The sequence below is a fragment of the Dipodomys merriami genome, unplaced genomic scaffold, assembly GCF_024711535.1.
Source record: "Dipodomys merriami isolate MVZ:Mamm:240054 unplaced genomic scaffold, mDipMer1.0.p SCAF_36, whole genome shotgun sequence".
In the NCBI taxonomy this organism is placed as follows: Eukaryota; Metazoa; Chordata; class Mammalia; order Rodentia; family Heteromyidae; genus Dipodomys; species Dipodomys merriami.
In genome coordinates this window covers 9,815,904-9,839,927 of record NW_027205159.1, presented here as the reverse complement: position 1 = coordinate 9,839,927, position 24,024 = coordinate 9,815,904, and the positions used below count along the sequence as shown (strand labels likewise).

General features: G+C 38.0%; 1 protein-coding gene across 3 annotated transcripts in view; it reads right to left on the bottom strand.

Moving 5' to 3' along the window:
• Nucleotides 1–24,024, bottom strand: part of Rgpd4 (RANBP2 like and GRIP domain containing 4) — a 61,699-nt gene that overhangs the window by 34,229 nt on the left and 3,446 nt on the right. For 2 of the 3 annotated variants that reach the window (XM_069988647.1, XM_069988650.1), the window contains exons 2-15: nucleotides 19,213–19,280; nucleotides 17,924–18,035; nucleotides 17,491–17,643; nucleotides 13,269–13,499; nucleotides 12,549–12,694; nucleotides 10,575–10,767; nucleotides 6,679–6,766; nucleotides 5,647–5,856; nucleotides 3,400–3,581; nucleotides 3,145–3,320; nucleotides 2,287–2,410; nucleotides 1,474–1,635; nucleotides 1,125–1,262; nucleotides 664–810 (exon numbers count right to left, since the gene is read on the bottom strand). In XM_069988647.1, the coding sequence (XP_069844748.1) occupies nucleotides 664–810; nucleotides 1,125–1,262; nucleotides 1,474–1,635; nucleotides 2,287–2,410; nucleotides 3,145–3,320; nucleotides 3,400–3,581; nucleotides 5,647–5,856; nucleotides 6,679–6,766; nucleotides 10,575–10,767; nucleotides 12,549–12,694; nucleotides 13,269–13,499; nucleotides 17,491–17,643; nucleotides 17,924–18,035; nucleotides 19,213–19,280 (2,130 nt within the window). The remainder of the gene's footprint in view (nucleotides 1–663; nucleotides 811–1,124; nucleotides 1,263–1,473; nucleotides 1,636–2,286; nucleotides 2,411–3,144; nucleotides 3,321–3,399; nucleotides 3,582–5,646; nucleotides 5,857–6,678; nucleotides 6,767–10,574; nucleotides 10,768–12,548; nucleotides 12,695–13,268; nucleotides 13,500–17,490; nucleotides 17,644–17,923; nucleotides 18,036–19,212; nucleotides 19,281–24,024) is intronic. The other variant, XM_069988649.1, reaches the window with a different exon arrangement.

The window sequence follows — 24,024 nt, the reverse complement described above, 5'->3', positions numbered from 1 at the left end:
TGAGTAAGCAACTGCATAAAATCTTTGTGAAATGAGAATTAGTATTCAAATTACTATCATCCCACCACGTTACCATACCCAAACTTGTTTCTTCCTTCTTGTATTGTGATAGCCTCCTCTTTCTATATCTGAATTGAATTTCTCCCTGAAATACTTTACTTTAAAAAATACATGTAAAACTATGTATACTCTAGTCTTCTGACTCTAAAATCAATGTTGCTTCTGTAAACCTTAACAGTAGAGGTATATAAACCTGACATGCTTTTCCACCTGAGCAAATTATTAAGTTTTCTAAGTGTATTTTTGTTGTGGCACTGGTGGTGGTTTGGCTTGCTTTTTAACTCAGGACTTCCTGCTTCATAGGAAGGCATCCTACCATTTCAACCATACTTCCAGCCCTCTAAATGATTTTGGCTGTAAGAAAAAACTGTATGTCTACTTCAGAAACATTATCTAATTCTTCAAGTATTTTTTTAAGAAATACATTATCAAGTATGAAACAAATCAAACCTAAGACAATGTAGTTTTATACTCTTTCTCACTCTCTTAATCTCTCTCTCTCTCTCTCTCCTCTATACCTCTCCTAAAAAGGCATTGCTAAATGATAAATCTGTTACCAGTTACCAACAATACTAAATTATATACAACAACCAGCCAACTTACTTTCTGGACTACTGAAAGATTTGAATCACTATCATCTAAAATCTTTATTAGGTAGTCTCTGGTCTTTCTCAGATAATTTTTGCACTCTTCTTGTTCTTCAGGAGAAAGAGCATCATTTTCAATGTCTTCTGCTTTCCTGTGAAAAATCTATACAAAGACAGCTTTTATCAGTGCGATTTTCAAAACAAAACTTTTCTGGGATGTATGTATGTCAATACGAGGGGCTCAAGGCTATAAGTCCTTGCTTGACTTATTTGCTCAGGTCCAGAGCTCTACCATTTGAGCCATGTGTCTAGTCTAGCATTTTGCTGGTTAACTAGAAATACTCAAATACTTTCAGCTGGGCTGGCTTTAAATCATGATCCTCCAGGTCTTAGCTTTCCAAGTAGCCAAGATTACAGGTGTGTGCCATTGGTACCCACACTTGAAACATTCTTAATTCAAGTACAACGTCCACTTACCAGTGCAAGATTCCAGTAAGAAACAACATTTTTAATAGATTCAAAAGTGGTCATAGCATCCTCTACATTTCCATTAACCGCATCCAGTATAGCGAAAGTTATATGTGCATCTTCTTCATATTCATCAATTTCAGATGCCTAAAATATATTTAGTGATTTTTACTCAAAGTGATTTAAGTCTAAATGACTAAGTTTCAATTAATCTAAAAAGATTAATATTTCATTACTCTTTTCTGTTATATTTGTGTCATTTAAGGGATGTAGTGATGCAACTTATTTAACCTGTTAACATCTCTTCTTTGTTTATAAACTGTACAAGCAGATAATTCATGAAGGGGTTTTTCATTACCTGAATGTCTGCACAATGGAAATGTTTAAACAGAGGATCAGTAGGTTCAGGAATACTGTTCTTCTTTTTGATTATCTTTAATAATGGTAAAACTTTCTTCCAATAATGAACACTCCTGCCTATATATTCCCGTTGATCATAGAAAGAATTAAGACTGCTGCCCTAAAATACAAAGTTAGAAGCATACAAGCTTAAGGGACACATATAATAAGATTTAAATTTTTCACTCACAAATTAAGAACTAGTTAAAATTTTAAGTTAAAACTAAATGGACTCTCAAGTCATTTGTTTGATTACCTACATACTGGAGTTGCCATTTTCAGATAACCAAAATCTGCCTCTCTGAAGCAGTTTAGCCAACGAGGTTTAATTATCTATATCAAATGCTTTTTGTCTCATAAAAATGACCAGGGACTCCCCTTCAAAGAGTTATGCTATATAACATGTCAATTTTGCAGGCTGGACAATAATAGTAATAGTAATCACTTGAGATTATTCCTCCCTGAGTATTTTTTTCCTTTTGTCATTCCTCCGGCAGGATTTTCAGTTTTGCTGAGAAGCCAGCTTCAGATAGAGATCCTATCTATATCTCCCTCAGAGCTGAGATGACACGTATGAGTCACCATGCCTTGCTTTTTGGATTGAGTTCCTGCTTTTTTGCAGGAACTAGCCTTAAACTACAACCCTCCCAATTTGTACCTCCCACATAGCTGCGATTACAAATGTAAACCATGATGCCAAAATAACTTTATGGTTATTAAATATTAAGCGCTTGTTCTTTTAAAAAATGATTCTACTTTATAATGAACTTACCGTTTTCTGAAGGCATTTTGCCCAGTATACAAGCAAAGCAGGTTGAAGGCCATGTTTCTCCTGTCCCCTTAGAGTATTTATTTCATGCTGAACCAGAAGTCGCAATTTTGCTGAGGTTCCAGGTCTAAAAACAGTATTACTTAATTAAATTGCTTTAAGGACACAGTTTAGCACCTACATGTAACTGTCAACATGACAAATCAAATCTTCACAAGAGTTAAATCTCTGAAAAATTTCAAACAAGGCTGTAAGTCAAAGAAGGGTTGTTTGTTTTTAATCTTGGCAATGCTGGGGTTTTGAACTAAAGGCCTCATGCTCAGCTATCAGGCTCCCTCTTGAGCTGTGCCCCTAAGGAGGCAGCCTGATATATTTCTTTAAAAATTGACATTTTCAGACAGGCAAAATCTGCCTTTCTGAAAGGATCAATTTGGTCAAAGAGCTAATCATCTAAATCTCATTTTACCATAGAAAAGACCATGAAGATCCATAAAACTTATGTTACCTAAACTGTAAATTTTCCAAGCAGGACAATTAGTACAATTAAGTAATAGCAGTAACATTCAGTGTGCAGAATTCTGTCCCTCTAAGCATCCTTACTCTTTTACATGTGAGGCATTTTTCAAATAAGGTCCTCTATTTTTTTGACCAGGCTGGACACAGACCATGATCCTACCGTTGCATCTCAAGTTGCTGGGATTACAATGTACCACCATGCCTGGTCATCCTTTAAGATAGAATAAGGTTTTTTTTTGCCCTGGCTGGCCTTGAATCTTAATATTACTATTGCTGCTTCCCATATAGATAGAATAAGTGCAAGCTACAACACAACCTTAAGTTATCTTTTATTTTACTACTTACATTGCTTTCCTGTGAATTAGAGTACAAACTGCATCCCACCAGGATTTCTGTCGTTCTGTACAAAGCTGTTTGCACACAGGGAGTGGCAAACACAGTGGCTGATAGGAGCTATGATGAGAATTACACTTCTCCTTTAACTGCAAGTGACTAGTGTATATTACTCCAAGTAAAAATACCTATTTAAAGAAAATTTTAAGTTAGGAAACAAAATTAAACAAAACTGAAAAGAACTAATTTGTTACAATTTTTGCTTACTTCAAGATCTAAAATACATATTGATTCAGGTGCATTAGTTTCAAGCCTTGAGGTTTCCTGGGGCAAATGATGAAAAAGCTGTTTTAGCCATTTTCGAATTGCAGGTAAGGAAGGCAGTGAATTCCACTGTAAGCCAAGCCAAGTAAGGTGCTGAAGACTACCATTATGTGCTCGAATGGCACCTGAAAACAAAAACAGGGAAGAAAAACAGAGTACAGGTTTGAGAAATTTTCTTTGTACCATTAGTTTTGCCAAAAGAAAATACTTTAAAACACATTAAATGAATCTTTCCATTGTTTAGTTACATTATATGTAAGTATATGTATATGAACATACATATATACAAATACATGTAAATATATGCTGTATCAGAGCTAAGGGAAATATTAAAATAAGCAAAGTCTCAAATTTTTATTAAATGTATTCACACTTTACAGCTAGGGCTTTTAATAAAACCAGCTGCAGTCAAGAATTTTTTTGGCGGGTATGGGGGGGACTGAGAAGGTGGCTCAATGGTAGAGTGTTTTGCCTTGCATGTATGAGGCCCTAGGTTAAATTTCTCAGCACCACATAAGCAGAAAAGGCCAGAAGTGGCGCTGTGGCTCAAGTGGTACAGTGCTGGCCTTGAGCTGAAGAGCTGAGGGACAGCGCCCAGGCCCAGAGTTCAGGCCCCACGACCAACAAAAAAAAAAATTTTTTCCTAGCCAGGTACCTATGGCTCATGCCTATAATCCTAACTACTCAGGAGGCTGAGACCTATGGACTGTGGTTCAAATTAATCACCAAAAAAATTATCCCCCAAAAGCCAGAATTACAGCTGTAGCTCAAGTGGTAGCCTAAAAGCACAGGAACATTGCCCAGGCCCTGAGTGTAGGATGGACAACAAATAAAAAATAATAATAAAAAGTTATTTTTCAGTCCATTTTAAGAAGTGAGACTCAACAGGAATCAACAAATCTGATGGGTACCAAAGAATGTACACCTAGTAAAAAAATTTAAAATAATGAATTTTCCTCAAAAAAAGTCATCAAAACAACAGAATATCACTCTACTAATCCATTAGTAAAGAGATCTACAAGAAATCCAATACTGAAAAGCTTATGAGCTTCCAAAAACAGAAACTTTAAAGAGCATATATTAAAATATTTATATTAAAATTCATATTTATATTCAATTTAGTTATATGTATTAAAATATATATTAACAGTGGTGCAAGGCACCAGTGGCCCATGTGTGTGATCCGGCCTACTTAGGAGGCTGAGATTCAACACCAACCAGAGAGAAAAGTCCAAGAGACTCCATCTCCAATTTACCAACAAAAGCTAGGCTGGGGGCTGGGAAGGTGGCTCAGTGGTAGAGTGCTTGCCTTGCATGCCTGAGGCCCTGGGTTCAATTCCTCAGCACCACATAAGCAAAAAGAAAAAAGCCGGAAGTGGCGCTGTGGCTCAAGTGGTAGAGCGCTAGCCTTGAGCTGAAGAGCTGAGGGACAGCGCCCAGGCCCAGAGTTCAGGCCCCATGACCGGACCAAAAAAAAAAAAAAAAAAAAGCTAGGCTGGAGACATGATTCCAATGGTAAAGATAAAGCCATGAACAAGCAAAGGGATTAAGTGTAAGTATTAAGTTCAAACCCTCTAACCACCTGGATAGAAATCAGCAAAGTATTATTCTAAGAGTAAGAAGACTTAGATACTCAACAACAGTAAGCAAATTATGGATGATCCATAAGAGTTATGTTGCACTAAAATTTATTTACCTATTTAATGTTTGTGCCAGTACTGTTAACTTGAACTCAGAGCTTCACCATTTTGCTTAGTTTTTTTACTCAGGTTGGCGTTCTACCATTTGAACCACAGCTCCACTTCTGGCTTTTTGATGGTTAATTAGAGGTCAGAGTCTCACAGATTCTCCTGCCCAGGCTGGTTTCAAATCTTGATCCTTAGAGATCAGCCTCCTGGGTACCTAGGATTATTTGTGTGAGCCACCCATGCCTGGTTTATTAGTTTCAAAATATACTATGGGAGAGTAATTCATGTAAATAGTAATATATAGTATAAAGAAAAATATGTGCTATCTACACCCATACTCTCAAACCGTCTCCATAAACACACTCCTCAAAAAGCTCCAAAAAGGAATACAGGAAAATTTTAATCAATACTTCTAGGTAGTGAGCTTATGGGCAATTTATTTTTCTTCTAACATAAAAGAGAATTAAGATGCAGAGTATTTCCTTTGGAAGATTCAACTTACCAATATCATATCTAGCCAAGTCATCGGGTTCTGGTGCTTGTACATCAATGTTTCCAATATCATCACTACCAAGGAAAGAATTATCCTTAGGTGACTGACTAGAAAACAAAGCATCATACAGAGCAGACTGGCCACTTTTGTTGGCAAAAGATTCCACAACTTCCTTTAAAAAATCTTGCTTGCCACGACTTAAGTTTAGTAACATGTGCCCTGAAAAATAAATGAAGTTATTTTTATCATTTTATGGTGAAGTACAGGTTGTATTTACTAACATTTCAACTGTTTCAACAATTAAACGAGGAAATAATATGATTAACTCAGACCTTACTACAAAATAAATTAAAATTTAAGAAAAATCACACCTGAAAAAGGATGTTTAGATAGAAAATAAATGCAGTACAGGTTTAACAGTATCTCTACTAAAAGTTAAAGAGAAATGATATAATGTATATATAAAATACCCTAAGTATTTGCATTTCACAAGGAAAAATATGGGACGTAAGTGGCCTTTTGGACAACAGTAGGGCTAAGTTCTAATTCTCTGATGTTACACACCAATTTTTTAAACACAGATTAGAGTCCTCCTTTATGAAGCTTTTATTTCTGGGCTTCAGAAATAAAACTTATTCCCTAAGATTGGAGTGAAGAGTCTACTTTAAAAATACTCCTTAGGTAAAGTATCACTGCATGTTACAGCAGACGAACCTAGAAATATGCTAAGGAAATGAAACGAGTCACGAAAGAACTTAAGTATATGATTCCATTTATGTGAAATATTCAGAATAGACAATTGAAGAGATGCAAGTAGACTGGTGATTGCATGAGCCTGAGGAGATTAAGAAAAACTGCACATAACTGCTAATACCAATTAGCATTGGAACTTCACTATGGGGTGATGAAAATGTTCTTAATTTGTGATAGTAACTGATAAATAGGTGAAATGAACTATGTGAAATGTTAATTACATCTCAAACTGTTCATGATAAAGAAATTTTCTTTTTTAAATTAAATCAGTTAAAACATTACTATTACCTGATTGGCTCAGGCGATCATAGGCCATCATTTCCAGTAGATTTTGTCCAACTTCTCCTTTTATTAATTTAACCTTTGGTCTTGGAACCTGGTAATTTTAAATTAAATCCTTAATTCAGAGGTATCCACATTCCTACAACTGTGATGGTCCTTTCTATTACATTTTTGCTAACAAATAGTTAAGTAATGATCAAACTTAATTAGAAAACAGTGCAAAAAACTGGGAAACAAGTAATAATAATCTATGAAAGAGTAATAATAATCTATGAAAGAGTCATTACAAAGAATGCTTGGGAAAAAAATTACTTTCTAAAAAAGTACATTTAAATTACATTGGGCACCAATGGCTCACACCTATAATTCTAGCTACACAAAAGGATGAAATCTAGAGGACCAAAGTTTGAAGCCAGACCAGGCAACATCTCAAAAAAAAAAAAAAAAGGCCCAAAACATCAAGCTGGAAGCCAGAGATGTGGCTCAAATGGTCAAACACCAGCAAAGTAAATAAGCCAAGTAAGTGAGAGGCCTTGAGTTCAAACCCTGGTATTGCAAAAAATTTCATTTGGGGAAATGGAGAATTTATTTACATTACTTCTCTACCTTGCATAAACTACAGCAGGAGAGATAACACTAGTGAGCAGCCCTAGTAAAACCATTTCTGGAAATAACACTGTAGGAAAGGGCACAGTTTCAAAGTATATGGATGATCGGGGAAATTAATAGAATAAAGAAGCACAACCAAGACATTATATGGACATTAAAGCATATCCTATGAAGCTGAATGGTGAATAAGTAGAATGGTGAAGAACATGTCATCTGCTTTCAAGTATTAAGAAAATTATCTTGTAGGTAACAGATATAAGGATATTTGTTTGGTTTTTTGTTTTTTTTTTTTTTGGGTCCGGTAGTGGGGCCTGAACTCTGGGCCTGGGTGCTGTCCTTCAGCTCTTCAGTTCAAGGCTAGCACTCTACCACTTGAGCCACAGCACTACTTCCGGCTTTTTTCTCTTTTTTTTTTTGGCTTAGTTGGTGCTGAGGAATCGAACCCAGGGCCTCATGCATGCAAGGCAAGCACTCTAACACTGAGCCACCTTCCCAGCCCCAGAATATTTTTATTCTATATATAGCACAAAGAATTAAATAGTCGAAGACACTCTTATTTTCTTAAAAAGAAGAGAATACTCATTGAAAATATTCAGTATCAGTCATTGAAAATATTCAGTATCAGGCAGTGACTTATTCAGTATCAGTCATTGAAAATATTCAGTATCAGGCAGTGACTTAACAGGAGATAGTAGAAGATATCCTAAGATAGCCAAATTCCTCATTATTTTTCCTTTTTTTCTGTGTTGGTTCTGAGGCTTGAACTCAGGACCTGGATGCTGTCACTAAGCTTTCATGCTCAAGACCAGCACTCTCTGACACTTGAGCCATAACTACACTTCTGGATTTGAGGAGGGTAATTAGAGGTTAGAGTCTCATAGACTTTCATGCCCAGGCTGTCTTTGAACCAAGAGTCTCAAATCTCAACCTCTTGCATAGCTAGGAATATAGGCATGAGTCACTAGTGCCCAGTTTACTTTTCTTTTTTGTAGTACTGCAGTGGACCCCAGATTTCAATCATGCTAAGCATGAGTTCTACCACTAAGGTATAGCACAGGCTCCTCTTACATCTTTTTTTTTTGGGGGGGGGGGGGCGAGGGGTCCGGTCGTGGGGCCTGAACTCTGAGCCTGAGTGCTGTCCCTCAGCTCTTCAGCTCAAGGCTAGCGCTCTACCACTTGAGCCACAGCGCCACTTCCGGCTTTTTTCTTTTTGCTTATGTGGTGCTGAGGAATCAAACCCAGGGCCTCTGGCATGCAAGGAAGCACTCTACCACTGAGCCACCTTCCCAGCCCTCTTACATCTTTCTTAACTTCAGTGGAAACATAATGTGGTACAATCATTGTTAAGGTTAGAAATCTGGCAAGAGCTCTAAAATTTATGAGACATGCTGATCTTGTAATTTATTCTACCTATATGGCTGATATATGCTACTGCCTAAGTAGCATACCAAAAAAAGATAGCAGGAAGCAAAGGTAAGAGAACTGTAGTCCATGGCTGGCCCCAAATTAAAAACACAAGCCCCTATGCAAAAAATAAGAGCAAAAAGAGCTGAGCTGGGGGTGTGGTTCAAACCCCTGTAAGAATCAAAGAAATTTTGGTTATGACAATCCTACCATAATTGACTTTGACATTACTCCTGAGATACCATAATGCTGCCCAATTCCCTTTTGTGATTACAATCATGTTAATACCCAATGGTAAAATTTTTTTCTTTTTTTAAATTGTGAAAATACTGTACAGAGGGGTTACAATTACATGGGCAAGGTAATGAGTACATTTCTTATCAAGCATTGTTATCTCCTGTTTCCCCTTCCCATACCTTCCCATCTACTCTCTACAGCCTTGAGCTGAAGAGCTGAGGGACAGCACCCAGGCCCAGGGTAAGATAATGTACTCATTATCTTACCCATATAATTGTAACCCCTCTGTACAGTATTTTCACAATAAATAAAAATAAATAAATAAATCTGTGTGATCTGTTAAATGTTTTTCTGTCCTTATTTTGTGAAAATCTGTCTCTCAAAAAAAAGCAAATAGTATGTATCAAAACAAGGTAAAAGTTAGGGCAATGCTTCCAAACCCAAATGGGGATGCTGTATGTTTAACTGAAATGATAAAATAAGGTTATTACATCTGCTGAAAAGCAGGCAGAATGTCATTAACAGAAACAGTGTCGCTATGGGAAAAATAAATCAAGTATCTACAATACATTTTAGAACTCTGTAATTTTAAGTATCTATGTTATTTCTTCACAGCCATCTCCTTAGAACACTATACCTACAGATATCAAGGGCCTACTGTAATATGAACCAGAAGGAGGATGCAACTCTAGTAATGAATTATTTTCTTTTCCTTTCCTCTCTCAAGGGAAAAAAATCATTTTTTAAAGCTAATAATATTTTTTTTGTTGCTGTCAGCCATGGAGCTTGAACCCAAGCCCTGGGCATTGTCGTTGAGCTCTGTAACTCAAGGTGAGCACTCTACCACTTTGAGCTAGAGCTCCATATCCAGTTTTCTGGTGGTAACTTGAAGATAAAAGTCTCATGGACTTTCCTGCCTGGGCTGGCTTTGAACTGCAATTCTCAGATGTCAGCCTCCTAAACAGCTAGATTACTGGCATGAGCCACCAGTGCCAAGATTACCTTAAACTCAGAAGCCCACACAATAGGCCATACCCAAGCCTGCTAACAATCATTTTTATAAGCTGGCTTATTTGGAGACGGCTTACACACACACACACACACACACACACACACACACACACACACACACACACACACACACACACACACACACACACACACACACACACACACCCACCCACCCACCCACCCACCCACCCACCCACCCACCCACCCACCCTCCCTCCCTCCCTCCCTCCCTCCCTCCCTCCCTCCCTCCCTCCCTCCCTCCCTCCCTTTTCAGGAGTATTACAAAGCTCACAGAAACTTTTTTTTTGGGGGGGGGGCGCAGTCGTAGGGCCTGAACTCTGGGCCTGGGCACTGACCCTCAGCTCTTCAGCTCAAGGCTAGTGCTCTACCACTTGAGCCACAGCACCACTTCCGGCTTTTTTCTTTTTGCTTATGTGGTGCTGAGGAATCTAACCCAGGGCCTCACACATGCAAGGCAAGCGCTCTAACACTGAGCCATGTTCCTAGCCCCACAGAAACTTATTTTTAACTTTAATTCTTAAGTTTGCTTACATATTTTCATTACTACTAAGGCAAACCTCTATGAGAAATACAGTGTCTTATTGAAATGTCAATTGTACCCAGAATTGAGAAAGGCTTACCTGAAAGGCTATGAGATAGCACAATGCAGCCAGCTCACAGAGAGCTCGCCACTGGACATCACTATGCTGACCCATCTTCAAAAGTAAAGAACCAGCATGCATGTAGAAATGTCCTTTCATTTCTATGAAAGTAGCTGACAGTTCATCATTCCCACCCACAGAAGCTTTCACAGACTGAAGAGCACCATCAAAACTGTAATATTAAAATATTAAACAGGTAGTTCATATATACTGCATTGAGAATAATCACTGATTATTTCAGAATGAAAAGTTTCTAGCTTCATCATGTACACTTAAACTAAGATTAATTTACTTTGTTTGCTATTTTGTAGATAAAACATATGAACTACTCAGTACTTACTTTTAATCCTGTATACTCTCTACACTTCAAGCTTTATCTCTACAATGACATTTTACTCCAGAACATTTTTTTTCTGCCTTATATAGAAAAGGCTGAGTAAGATTACTGGTACTAGGTGAATATTTCATAATAAACCAGAATAAAATAAGGATATTATTTTATTTCTTCTTTTTTTTTTGGGTCCGGTCGTGGGGCCTGAACTCTGGGCCTGGGTGCTGTCCCTCAGCTCTTCAGCTCAAGGCTAACGCTCTACCACTTGAGCCACAGCACCACCACTTCCGGCTTTTTTCTTTATGTGGTGCTGAGGAATCGAACCCAGGGCCTCAGGCATGCAAAGCAAGTGCTCTGCCACTGAGCCACCTTCCCAGCCCTATTTCTTCTTGATGTATATACATGGCTTCATTCTTTACACGTGCCATTTCAAAAATTACTGTTAATAACTGACAGCATTTGGCTATCAAGAATATAACTGTTCTTTTTCCCTTATAGAGCTACAGAGTCAAACTATGTATTTCTCACTATTGTATACAATCTATATCCTAATTATTTCTAAATTCCAATGATCCTCAGAATAAGAAAAGCAAAAATAAACAAGTATAAATATGATTTTCAAGTAGCTTATAATACTTGAAAACAACAGATTTGTTTACCGAACAAAATTTGGTGATTTCTCCAGTCTGAGACCTCTTTAGGAGATCCATAGTTAAATTTATTTTGTAATAATAATATGGAATTTTTCATCTTTTTCTTGCTTATATCTAACTAGCTTATATATAGCTGCATTTTCTGGAGACTCATGATTAACAGACTGAGTGGCAAAATTAATGAAAATCTAGAAGCATTCAAATAATCTAGGCATTAAAGAGATTATGAAAACACAAAACAATGCCACTCTTCTAATTTTTTGTAACATATCTTTCAATATAATATTGTCATGGTTTACATTACTTAATGAATTAAGTATTTTTCTCTGCTTTAATTTCTACTATAATAATACTAATTAACACCCACCCAAAGATCTTGGTGAGTCCTCAAAAGATCCAATAGTCTTTTAGTTACAAAATCAGGCACCTTTGGCCCATAAACTCTTACCAGCCCTTATTCTAACAATATATACTACTAACAAATCCAAGTGATATTTTTATTGGATGCAATTTTCATAAAATACAGAGACTGGCTCCCAAAATTAAAGTTGCAGAAAGCTTATTATATTTGAGTTACTTTGTTTCCAAATCAAAACTGTTTTCTGAAACAGTAGTGATGGTAAGCAAATATATTACTAGAGTCAAATTTAGCCAACTGACAAGATATGAACAACTTAGTACCTGATTTCTCACTCAAGATTACCCTTTTAAAAAAGTAAGAAAGTAAAAAGCAGTAGCAGAATAGCAATTAGAACACTCACTTTCAATTTATTTCTTCATTAGTCATGCCAAAACCAAATATTTAACTATTAGGCTAACTTTACCCCAAAACTACTTTAACATCCCCATGAAAGAAGATCCAATTTCCTCTAAATGTTTCATTATATTGATAATTCTTGGGTACATAATTGAAATAATGACTAACAAAGCAATTACTGTAAAAGGAAAATTCCCTTTTTGTCAACATACCTTTCCAATAATTCTCTACTCTCCTGCACATCTCTTGTGGAAAGTGTTAGAAGAGTAAGGTTAGCATAGGCCAGAAGTAAGTCTTTATTTGTTGCTCGCCAGTTACTTTTATCAGACTCCAAACATTGTAAAGACTCCAGATATTCCTATTTTGAAGAAAAAAAAAATAGTAAGTTACAAAACTTACCACATTTTAAGAAATTGTCTATTGTATGCCTTCAAATTTCTTGGCCTATTCCAAGTACATCTGAAATTATATTGGTTTTTACTAACCTTATAAATAAAAATTAAAGAATACATATTTGTCAAAGTGGAAACCAGTGGCAAACACTTGTAATCCTAACTACTAGGAGGCTAAGATCTGAGGATCATGGCTCAATGCCTGTGAGACTCTTTATCTCCAATTAAAAACACCAAAAAGAAGTGGAAAAGTAGACCTGTGGCTCAACTACTGGTAGAGTTAAACTTGAGCACAAAATATGAGGGACAGCACCCTGACACTGAGTTCCAGCCCTAGGACTGGCACAAAAAAAAAAGTATCTATCATATATATTTATATATATCCCCAATATATGCATTGTAAGTTTAAATGATCCTGGTTAAAATTTAACTTTATAGTTGTTCCACATAAATGAAAGAAATTTAAGTGTTGAAGAGTACTTTTAACTACAAAAAGATATAGTCTATATAGATTATAGAGTTCAAACAGCAGTCACTTACCTTAAGAGTGTGTACAACACATGAATTCCATTCTAAACTGGAACGCAAAGCTATGTTTTTCTCTGCCTCATGGCAGTGGGCTACAGCATCCTTCAATCTCTTATTTGAACGATATAGTTCCACTAGCCGGATATTCACATGGACATCATCGGGTCTTGCATAAAGTTCAGACTGAATCAAATCAAAAAGTTTATTCCATCCATCTTCACCTGTACAATCTAAAAGCTGTTCCTGTTTGGGGGGAAAATCATTAATTTAGTTAATATTTGTACTTTGTTGCTTTTTTGGTGCTGTCCTGGGTCTTGAACTCAGGGTCTGGGCACTGTCCCTGAGTTTCTTTTGCTCAAGGCTAGTACTCTACCACTTGAGACACACTGCCATGTCCAGCTTTTTCTGAGTAGTTTATTGGAGATAGGAGTCTCAGGGGGCTTTGTTTCCCAAGCTGGCTTTGAATTTCAGTCCTCAGATCTTAGCCTCCTGAGTAACTAGGATTATCGGTGTGAGACACCAGTGCCTGGCACATTTGCACAATTCTAAGCAGCAGTTGCCCATGGGCAATTATTCACTGTGACTAGCTTTAGGGAAGTACTACCAAACATACTATCCTACCTAACATTAAGAACAAAGAAGCATCTAGGAATACTGTAATAGACTAGTAGCTTATATCCTCCCACAGACTACTAAACCTACACTGTCTCATGTTCTTCCTGTACACTCCAGCCACCAGACCACAAAGACTCCCAAGTCAATTTTCACTATGGAGTATCTTTAAATTATTCTGACTCCCCCTTTAATCAACTTAATCTCTCACACCTGGTTCTACTATTCTACCACCTTCACCATTTTCTCTCAGCATTTTACCTCCTAACCTTGTCATGACAGCCTCTATTACCTCTACTATAAAAGTTTTCTCTTCACATACCATCACTTAGATTTTTGACACCTTTTATTCCCAATTGCTACCTCCTATTTCTCCTATTCATACTGTAAACATTTGAAGGAGCAATTGGAATTATTCATCGTCCCTAACAAATCTTACTAGTATTAGCAATTTAAAGATATACAAGTAGCTTAGCTACTCAGTTCTTTAATCACTTCATATTTAGTGACATTGTCTTTTACTCTAAACTCAGTCATCCATTTTCCATTCACACAAGTTTTCTATTTCAATAGGTGTCTACAAACCCTCACTGCCACTTATATACTAGTCCACCACCAAAAGTTCCCTCCAAGCCAGGCCCCTGACTCATACCTGTAATCCTAGCTACTCAGTAGGCTGAGATTTGAGAATCAGGTCAAAGCCAGCCCAAGTAGGAAATCTGTGAAACTATAATCTCAAAAAAACACCAGAAAATCAGAAGTGGCACTGTGGCTCAAGTGGTAGATCGCTAGCCTTGAGCTGAAGACAGACAACACTCAGGCCCAGAGTTCAAGCCCCAGGACCAACCAAATAAAAAAAAAGATCCCTCCAGTATACTGACATCACTGACTTTTTATTAGCTGTAATACACATTGTTTGCTGCCTCTCTATCAAGCTAAAATGCAATAATCCTTAATATTCATGAATACTGGCTGCTTATAAATCCCTTTACTTACCCCTATAAACAAAAGGTTGAACGACTAGGTACAGTACATAGGGAATTTTGGGAATCTCAACCACCAGGATGATTTCACTTTCAAACTGGTACTGCCTAAAACAAAACATTATTTCACTTCTAACCAACTCAATTTCTCCCCCAGACTTAAGTAAGCCTGTTAGGCTGGTTTCATATCTCGTGTCCCATAACTTCCTTTAACCCTCAGTATCAACTAAGGAGAGCTCAACTTATCCTTCACTAGGGACACTGAAACCATCAAATTCTACATTACCTAATCAAATTCATTTTCTCCCTGCTTTCTCTGCCTAGCAGAGACCAAGATCCCCACTACTGCCCTCCAAAATCTCTCTCCTTCTGGGTCATGTCCATAAACTTGGTGTTTTTTTGTTTTTTTTTTTTTTTGGGGGGGGGTCCGGTCGTGGGGCCTGAACTCTGGGCCTGGGTGCTGTCCCTCAGCTCTTCAGCTCAAGGCTAGCACTCTACCACTTGAGCCACAGTGCCACTTCCGGCTTTTTTCTTATGTGGTGCTGAGGAATCGAACCCAGGGCTTCATGCATGCAAGGCAAGTGCTCTACCACTGAGCCACCTTCCAAGCCCCATGTCCATAAACTTGTATTTGGCCTTTCCATATCTACAAAAGAAGCCCTAGCCTTCCATTATATGTTAAAGTAGTAAATACCATTATGAAATCAACTCTACAATACAACTTTTAAAAATCCTATCAGAAGCTGGGCAATGGGGGCTCACACCTGTAATCCTAGCTACTCAAGAAGCTAGGATCTGAGGATCACAGTTCAAAGCCAGCCCAGGCAGGAAGAGACTCTCCAATTAAACGCCAGAAAATCAGAAATGGAGCTGTGGCTCAAAGTGGTAAAGCACTAACCTTGAGCACAAAATCTCAGGAACAGTGCCCATGCCCTATGTTGAAGTTTCATGACTGACAAAGAAATAAACAGGTGCTGGTAGCTCACATCTGTCATCCTAGCTATTCAGGAGGCTGAGATCTGGGGATCACAGTTCAAAGCCAGTCCAGGAAGGAAACTCTGTGAGTCTCTTAACCTCCAATAAACTACACATAAAAAGGCAGAAATAGTGCTGTGGCTCCAGTGGCAGAGCGCTAGCCTTGAACATAAAGAAGTTCAAGGAGGGGCTGGGAAGGTGGCTCAGTGGTACAGCGCTTGCCTTGCATGCCTGAGGCCCTCGGTTCGATTCCTCAGCACCACATAAGCAAAAAGAAAAAGAGCCGGAAGTGGCGCTGTGGCTCAAGTGGTAGAGCGCTAGCCTTGAGCTGAAGAGCTGAGGGACAGCGCCCAGGCCCAGAGTTCAGGCCCCACGACTGGACACCCCCCCCAAAAAAAAAACAACAACAAATACTGTACATATTTAACAGTATATGTATACATTACACATATAATATTATAAAACAATATGTATTTAAAATGCCTGAAAGACTTTTTCCAAGAGTTAGTCAGTAAACTGTGTTTTATTCAACAAAGAACAACAATCAAAGCTCAGTGTGATCAAGTAATTCCAGCACTGAGTTAGGAGGATTTAGACCAGTCTAGGCTACCTAACAGTGACACTCTTAAAAGAGAAAAAAAACTTAAGAAGATCAGTATTACTTCTAACATAATAGAGAAAGTTGTCTTCTATGTTTTGCATGAAAACATCACACTTCTAGGGCTGGGTAGGTGGCTCAGTGGTAGAGTACTTGCCTTCCATGCATGAGGCCCTGGGTTCAATTCTTCAGTACCACATAAGCAGAAAAAGCTGGAACTCAAGTGGTAGAGTGCTAGCCTACAAATGAAGAGCTGAGGGACAACACCCAGGCCCAGAGTTCAAGCCACATGATTGACCAAAACAAAAAAAAAACAAAAAAAAAACTTCACACTTAAGATCATCTTTTCTATTTTTAGGTAAGTTAGTAGAATGTTCTTCATACTAGCTCTAAACTTTGAACATGTAAACAATTTTTACTTAATAAAGCAAAAATTGTATACCAGATCTTAATTTAAATCTTAGCTCCCTATTAGCTACAAAAGTGTAAAAAAATCTATATTATTCCAGAATAATGCATCTGTAAAAGTTTACAGTGACTAATAAAACATTAAGTGATTTTAAGAGATTAGGGGGAAAAAAAACCAGAAATACACAGTCCTTGACTTAAGAGTTTGCTACTAAGAAGTAATTTAAACTCCAAATTAAACAGAAAAAGCCAAAGTGGCACTGTGGCTCAAGTGGTAGAATGCTAGCCTTGAGCAAAAGAATTCAAGGACAGTACCCAAGCCCTGAGTCCAAGCCCCAGGACTGGTAATAAAAAACAAAATTAAAGCCAGATGCTGGTGGCTCACGCCTGTAATCCTAGCTACTCAAGAGGCTGAGATCTGAGGATCGAGGTTCAAAGCCAGACCAGGCAGGAAACTCTGTGAGACTCTTATCTCCAATAAACCATCAAAAAACCAGAAGTGGATCTGTGACTCAAGTGATAGAGTGCTTGCCTTGAGCTGAGGGACAGCGTCCAAGCCCAGAGTTCAAGCCCCAAAACAGAGAGACACACACACACACACACAAATTAAAAATCATGTGTCTTAACTTTTGCCTTTTGTTAGGTTTGGTTTGTTTACCTTTAGCTTATAAACTGCAGGACTTCCTGGGAAAAATTTAGCTGCTCTCTCAACCCAGTATTTTGCTCTTCCATCAGTCACATCATTTTTACAAAGCAATTCTGCAATCTTCAGTACAAGATCTTTTTGTGTTGGGTTTAACTCCACTGAACGCTAACATCAGAAAAGAAATAAATTACAATGTATATTGTACATGATTTAAAAGCCATAGAAAGGTTAAAACAATTACTAATGTTAGCAATTCTACTGTCCAGAAGATAAGTTATTTTAAAATTGTTAAAATCTGTTTCACTCTGTATCACTTAATGGTACTATGATGCCAATGCTTATTTTCATGATATCCATAAAACAAATATGAACTATTCATTACATAAATTACTTTGGATGTCATGTGTTGGGCTATAGATAGTCTGTATTTTAATCTTGTAATTACCTTATAACATTCAACAGCTTTGTCTGTGTTTTCCTCTGCTTCGTAAAGAAGACCCAGAAATCTGTGAGCTTTCGGGTCCCTCTCTTGCACATTAATATATGTAGATATATACCTGTTGAAAAATAGGAATTCAAAAACCATTTTTAGATTCTTAAACTTACAACTGTACTTGAATGCTAATAAAAAGTACATTATACACCAAAGAAATCAAAAAATATTTTATTGGTATTCAATTACAAATTACCATTATTTACATAAAATGTAACATGCAGACAACTCAAAAGAAAAGAGTAACACTTAAAATAATAGAGTTGATAACATACTTAACCACTGAATGCTATCATTTGCCAAGAGTTTTCTAGTGCTTACACATAAGACATGAACATATAAATTACCTTTCCTTCCCAATAACATTTGGTAAAGCACTTGGTAAAAGATTTTTGAATGTAAGAAAAGTAATTACAATCTACAAACTGCAGTAACGGTTTGTACTATTCTCATAATACATAATAATAACACCAAAATAGTTTCCCAAGTAACAACTAAGAGAACTTATCTATTCTTTAAACAAGAAAATAATTTCAAAGAAAAATTACTAGCTACAATACCAAGTAGAAATAACTTGTTTCTCAAGTCAAGAAACAACTGAAAATAAATAAATTCTAGGTTCAGGAATGTTATCAAAAAAGAAACTAGATCAAAGACCAAACAAAACAAGAGAGAAAAAGCCTCAATATTAACAAGGAACAATCTTTAATAGTTCCAATACTGATAGTTTGATAAGATACTATCATTTCCCCTTATTTGTGGGTGAGAAAGGTTTGCTAGGGATCTAATCCAGAGTACATACATACATACATTAAAGTGAAGAAATTGAACAAAATAGGATAGTGACTAAGATTTTCTAAAAGCAATCAAATGGCTCATGAACTGTTCTGATGAAACTAAAGCTACATCCTCACCCCTATTCTCCTTTTTACTAGCTTTTTTCTCTTCCATCAATGCTTCCCTTCTAATTTCCTGTTTTAAGCTGCTCTAGGAAATCAGAATCACAATTTCCTACCATACTGGTGAGACAGAACCTCAAAATATCAACTATGAATCAAAGACCTTACATAAGCTATTCTCCCATCCAGTAATCATAGTTTAATCTTAAATACATTACTCTTTTCCAGCATATGTACTAGATATATAACCAGAAAAGAGATAAATATCATCTTTTCATTCTAAAACAGAACAATCTTTAGAAAAAGTGTTTTTAGCTCATGACTTTGTAATTTGGCACTTACTTTTTAGCAAGATCATATTCTTTAGCTTCATAGTATAGCTTTGCAAAATAGAATCCTTTCATTGACTTCTGAAAAAAAAGAATGGTTTTTACTTTTCATATTTTGAAATACTGTGTACAACTTTTTCAAAGGGACAAATTGTCTCCTAATACGGTTAATAATTTCTTTTTTGGGGGGTTGATCGTGGGGCCTGAACTCTGGGCCTGGGCGCTGTCCCTCAGCTCTTCAGCTCAAGGCTAGCACTCTACTACTTGAGCCACGGTGCCACTTCTGGCTTTTTCTGCTTATGTGGTGCTGAGGAATCTAACCCAGGGCCTCATGCATGCAAGGCAAGCACTCTACCAATGAGCTACCTTCCCAGCCCAGGTTACTAATTTTTTAATGTAAAAGGGTTAAATGCATATAAGCTCTAAAGTCATGAAACTTTTGTTAATTCCTAGGGTTATAAACACAAAGTAAATTCAAGAATAGCAAGAAAAGCAGATATAAAAGTTAATGATGCCTATCAGATTTGGAAACCTAAAAATCATGCGGTATAGATTTCATCTGAGCATAAGATAACCCATATTATACTTTTGCTTGCCACTACATTTGAAAGCAAATTTCTCACAATATGCCTTGCATATTATAATGTACAGCAACATATATGTGACCCTTGCATATTATAGTTCAGTCAGTAAGTACAAACAAAATGGATCTAACTAGTAATATAGCCCTGAGAGTCCAAAACCAGGTCCAAAAACTCACACTTGAAATCCTAGCTTATTCAGTAAGCTGAGATCCAGAGAATCATGGTTACAAGCCATGGCCCTGAGCTTTTAAATCTGCTAGACTTTCCCTCTCAAAAAAAGCAGGGCTGGACTGGAGGTATAGGTCAAGTGGTAGAATGCCAGTCATAAGCAAACTGAATGAAAGCACAGGCCCTGCTTTCAAGATATTGTACCAACACAGAAAAAAAGGCTAAAAGATGGTAGAGTGCCAGCTGAGCCTTAAGCCAAGCAAATGCAAAGCCCTGAATTCAAAAACCAGCACTGCTTCCCCTAAAAAGAAAAGACCAAAAGCAGGTACAGATACGGTAAGATTTCTTGTTAGAATGAAGAACTTCAACAAAGGTAGATTAGTAAAGTGCCAACAACTATCCTGATGATATCACAGTTAACAGACCTTGTTAAGATCTGGTTGAGTATGACTCTAGTCTGGCACACTGAAGAGTTAGATTAAGTATAAAATAAGTGAAAGGCCCCCACCTCACATTCCTCCTACACTAGAAAGAAGTAAACTGAGACTAGTATATCTGCCAAAACCGTAACATAACACAGATGTCTTAGGTCAAGCTCAGGAAAAATTGAAAACCTTAGTGTAGCAGACAGAATGTTAAAGTCTCTGGTCTTGATAGTAGCAGATCAGTCTGCTACTCTATAACCTGTAACACCAGATCCTTTAACTCCAGGTATTTGGGAGGTGGACTTCAGTTAGAGGCGAAGGAGCGGAGCGGAGCGGGGGGGGGGGGGGGGGGGGGGGGGGGGGGGACACGGACACAACAAGATTATCTCAACAAATAAGCCTTATGTGGTAATGTATGCCTGTAATCCAAACTGTTCCCCAGTTGAAGGCAGAAGAATCATGGTACAAGGCTAGCCCAGGTTCTCTATTAAAAAAACTAAAGCAAAAAGAATTGGGATGTGGCTCAAATAGTAGAGTGTTTGCCTACCAAGCACACGGTCCCAAGTTCAAATCCCAAAACTGTTTCCAAGAAAATGTTTTAACCTAATTTTCAGTATTAATATAAACGGTAAAAATGAAGCCTTCTGATCTTCCTGACCTATATAGTTTTAAGCAAGATGGCTGTCAGAAGGCTGAGCACTGGTGGCTCAGCTACAGCTGGTGGCTCTAGCTACTAAAGAAGCTGAGATTCTGAGGATTACAGTTTGAAGCCAGCCCCTACAGAAAAGCCCATAAGACTTATTTCTAATTAACTACCCAAATAAGCCAGAAGTGGAGCTATTGCTCAAGTGGTAGAATGCTAGCCTTCAACAAAAAATTCAGTGCCCAGTCCTTGAGTTCAAGCCCCAGAATCAGTACCCCTCCCCCCAAAAAACAAACAAACAAACAAAAGTCAGAAAGGTTACAACAGGCTTTCAGTAGCCACTAATTCACAAACTCATTTTGGGCTTTTGGTCGTTCTTCCTATCCCTGTGGAGGGCAATTTATCTACCAGTGGGTTGTTGGCTACTGAAGTCAGATTTAGAAGACCATGAGGTGTTTGTTCCCTGATAAGATTATTAGAAATAAAAGGTACCAGGTGTCTATAGTCCTAGCTATTCAGGGGACTGAAAACTTGACGATTAAGATTTGAAAATAGCTTGACGCCAGTGGCTCACGCCTGTAATCCTAGCTATTCAGGAGGCTGAGACCTGAGGATCACAGTTCAAAGCCAGCCCAGGCAGGAAAGTCCGTTAGACTCCTATCTCCAATAAACCACTCAGAAAACCAGAAGTGGCACTGTGGCTCAAGTGGTAGAGAGCTTGCCTTGAGCTGAAGAGCTGAGGGACAGGGCCCCAGAGTTCAGGACCCACGACCAACCAAAAAAAAAAAAAGAAATGGGATGGTTTTGTTCTTATCATCCGACCTGCTACTTCCTACCCACATCCAACCCCCCCATACTCAAAAAAAAAAAAAAATCAAAATAGACATTTGAAAGCCAGGCACTGATAGCTCACACCTATAATCCTAGCTATCCAGGAGGCTGAGATTTGAAGACCGAGGTTTGAAGCCAGCCCAGGAAGTAAAGTGCAAGAGACTCTTACCTCTACCAAAAAAAGCTACAAATAGAGCTATGACTCAAGTGCTAACCTTGAGGGGAAAAAAAAAAAAAAAAAGCTGGGCACTGGTGGCTCACGCCTGTAATCCTAGCTGCTCAGGAGGCTGAGATCTGAGGATCATGGTTCAAAGCCAGCCTGGGCAGAAACGTCCGTGAGACTCTTATCTCCAATAAACCACCAGAAAACCAGAAGTGGCTCTGTGGCTCAAGTGGTAGAGTGCTTGCCTTGAGCTGAAGAGCTCAGGGCCAGTGCCCAGGCTTAGGGACAGTGCCCAGAGTTCAAGCCCTAAGACTGGCACCAAAAAAAAAAAAAAAAGGACATTTGAGGGACTGAGGACACAGCTCCATGACACAGTGCTTGCCCAGTATATGTGAAAGACACAGGGTAGAACTACTATATAGGTGGATTTGTCAACTAATTAGGACGACTAAAGTAGAAGAGATATAGTAAAAATCTGTAAATTGCGTGATGATAAAACAAGAAAATTAAAATCATACATCACATTATGAAGGAAAGATAGCAGTTCTATTCATAATAGCATCTAAAAGATTACAACAGCTTCCAATAAAGTTAATCAGACAGGTGAAAATACCCTAAAAATTACAAAACAATGCTCAAAAAAAAAAATAAAGAAAAGCCAGTAGACCTATGTGTTGCTGAACTGGAAAATCTAATACCACAGGCATCTACATTACCTAGTCTACAGATTGAATGCACTACTTCTCAAAACTTCAATGGCCTTTTTTTTTGCAGAAACTGAAGGCTAATCCTCAAATTCACAAAGGATTCCAAGAAGCCTGAAATACATTATTGAAAATGAAGACAAAAAATTCAAACTTCCCAGTTTCAAATTTTTATTAGCAAAACTATTCAAAATTACCCTACTGCATGACACCAGTGGCTCACCCCTGTAAATTTAGCTACTCTTGAGGCTAAGATCCAGAGGATCTAGGTCCAAAGCCAGCATGGGCATAAATATGAAAACTCTCTCCAAATTAATCCTAACTACTCAGGTGGCTGAGTTCTGAGGACCTCAGGATCCCTATCTAAAGACTGAAGTTCAAGGCCAGTGAGGTAGGTAAGTCTATGAAACTCCTGTCTTAAAATAACCACCAAAAAGCCAGAAGTAGAGCTTTGGCTCAAGCAGAAGGCTAGCCTTAAGGAGAAAACAACCACCACCATCTCAGGACATTGCCCAGGCTCTGAGTTCAAGCCCCAGGACTGGCACAAATAAAACTCTAACTTCTACCAGCAAGAGAAAGTCTTAGTTCAAGCCCCAGTATCAACCAAGAAATCAGTCCAGGATGGAGCAATTAAGATAGATAAATAAATAAATAAATAAAGCCAGGTACCATGGTATGGGAGAGACTAGGGAAAATCATGAAGTATAGGCACTCAAGCTGGGAATGTGGCTTAGTGGTAGAGTGCTTGCCTAGCATGCATGAAGCCCTGGGTTTGATTCCTCAGAACCACATAAACAGAAAAGGCCGGAAATGGTGCTGTGGCTAGTGGCAGAGTACTAGCCTTAAGCAAAAGCTCAGGGACAGTGCCCAGGCCCTGCATTCAAGCCCCAGGACTGGCAAAAAAAAAAAAAAAAAGGCATTGACTTCAGTAGACACTATGTTGAAAATGAACTATACAACTTCCAACTGAGGATGAGAAAGAAAAACTGGAACAGCAAGGGAAGGGGTAACAACTGTCCCAAAAAAGAAATATACTCTACCTGATTTATGTAACTGTAACCCCTCTGCATATCACCTTTATAATAAAAATAAAACAGGCAATCAAGGTCAACCTAGGCAACATAGGAAAAAAAAAAAAAGCGGGTGCTGGTGGCTCACACATGAAATCCTAGCTCCTCACGAGGCTGAGATCTGAGCATCACAGTTCAAAGCCAGTGCAGGCTGGAAAGTGTGTGAGACTCTTATCGCCAATTAACAACCAGAAAATGGGAAGTGGCACTGTGACTCGAGTGCAAGCTTTGAGCTGA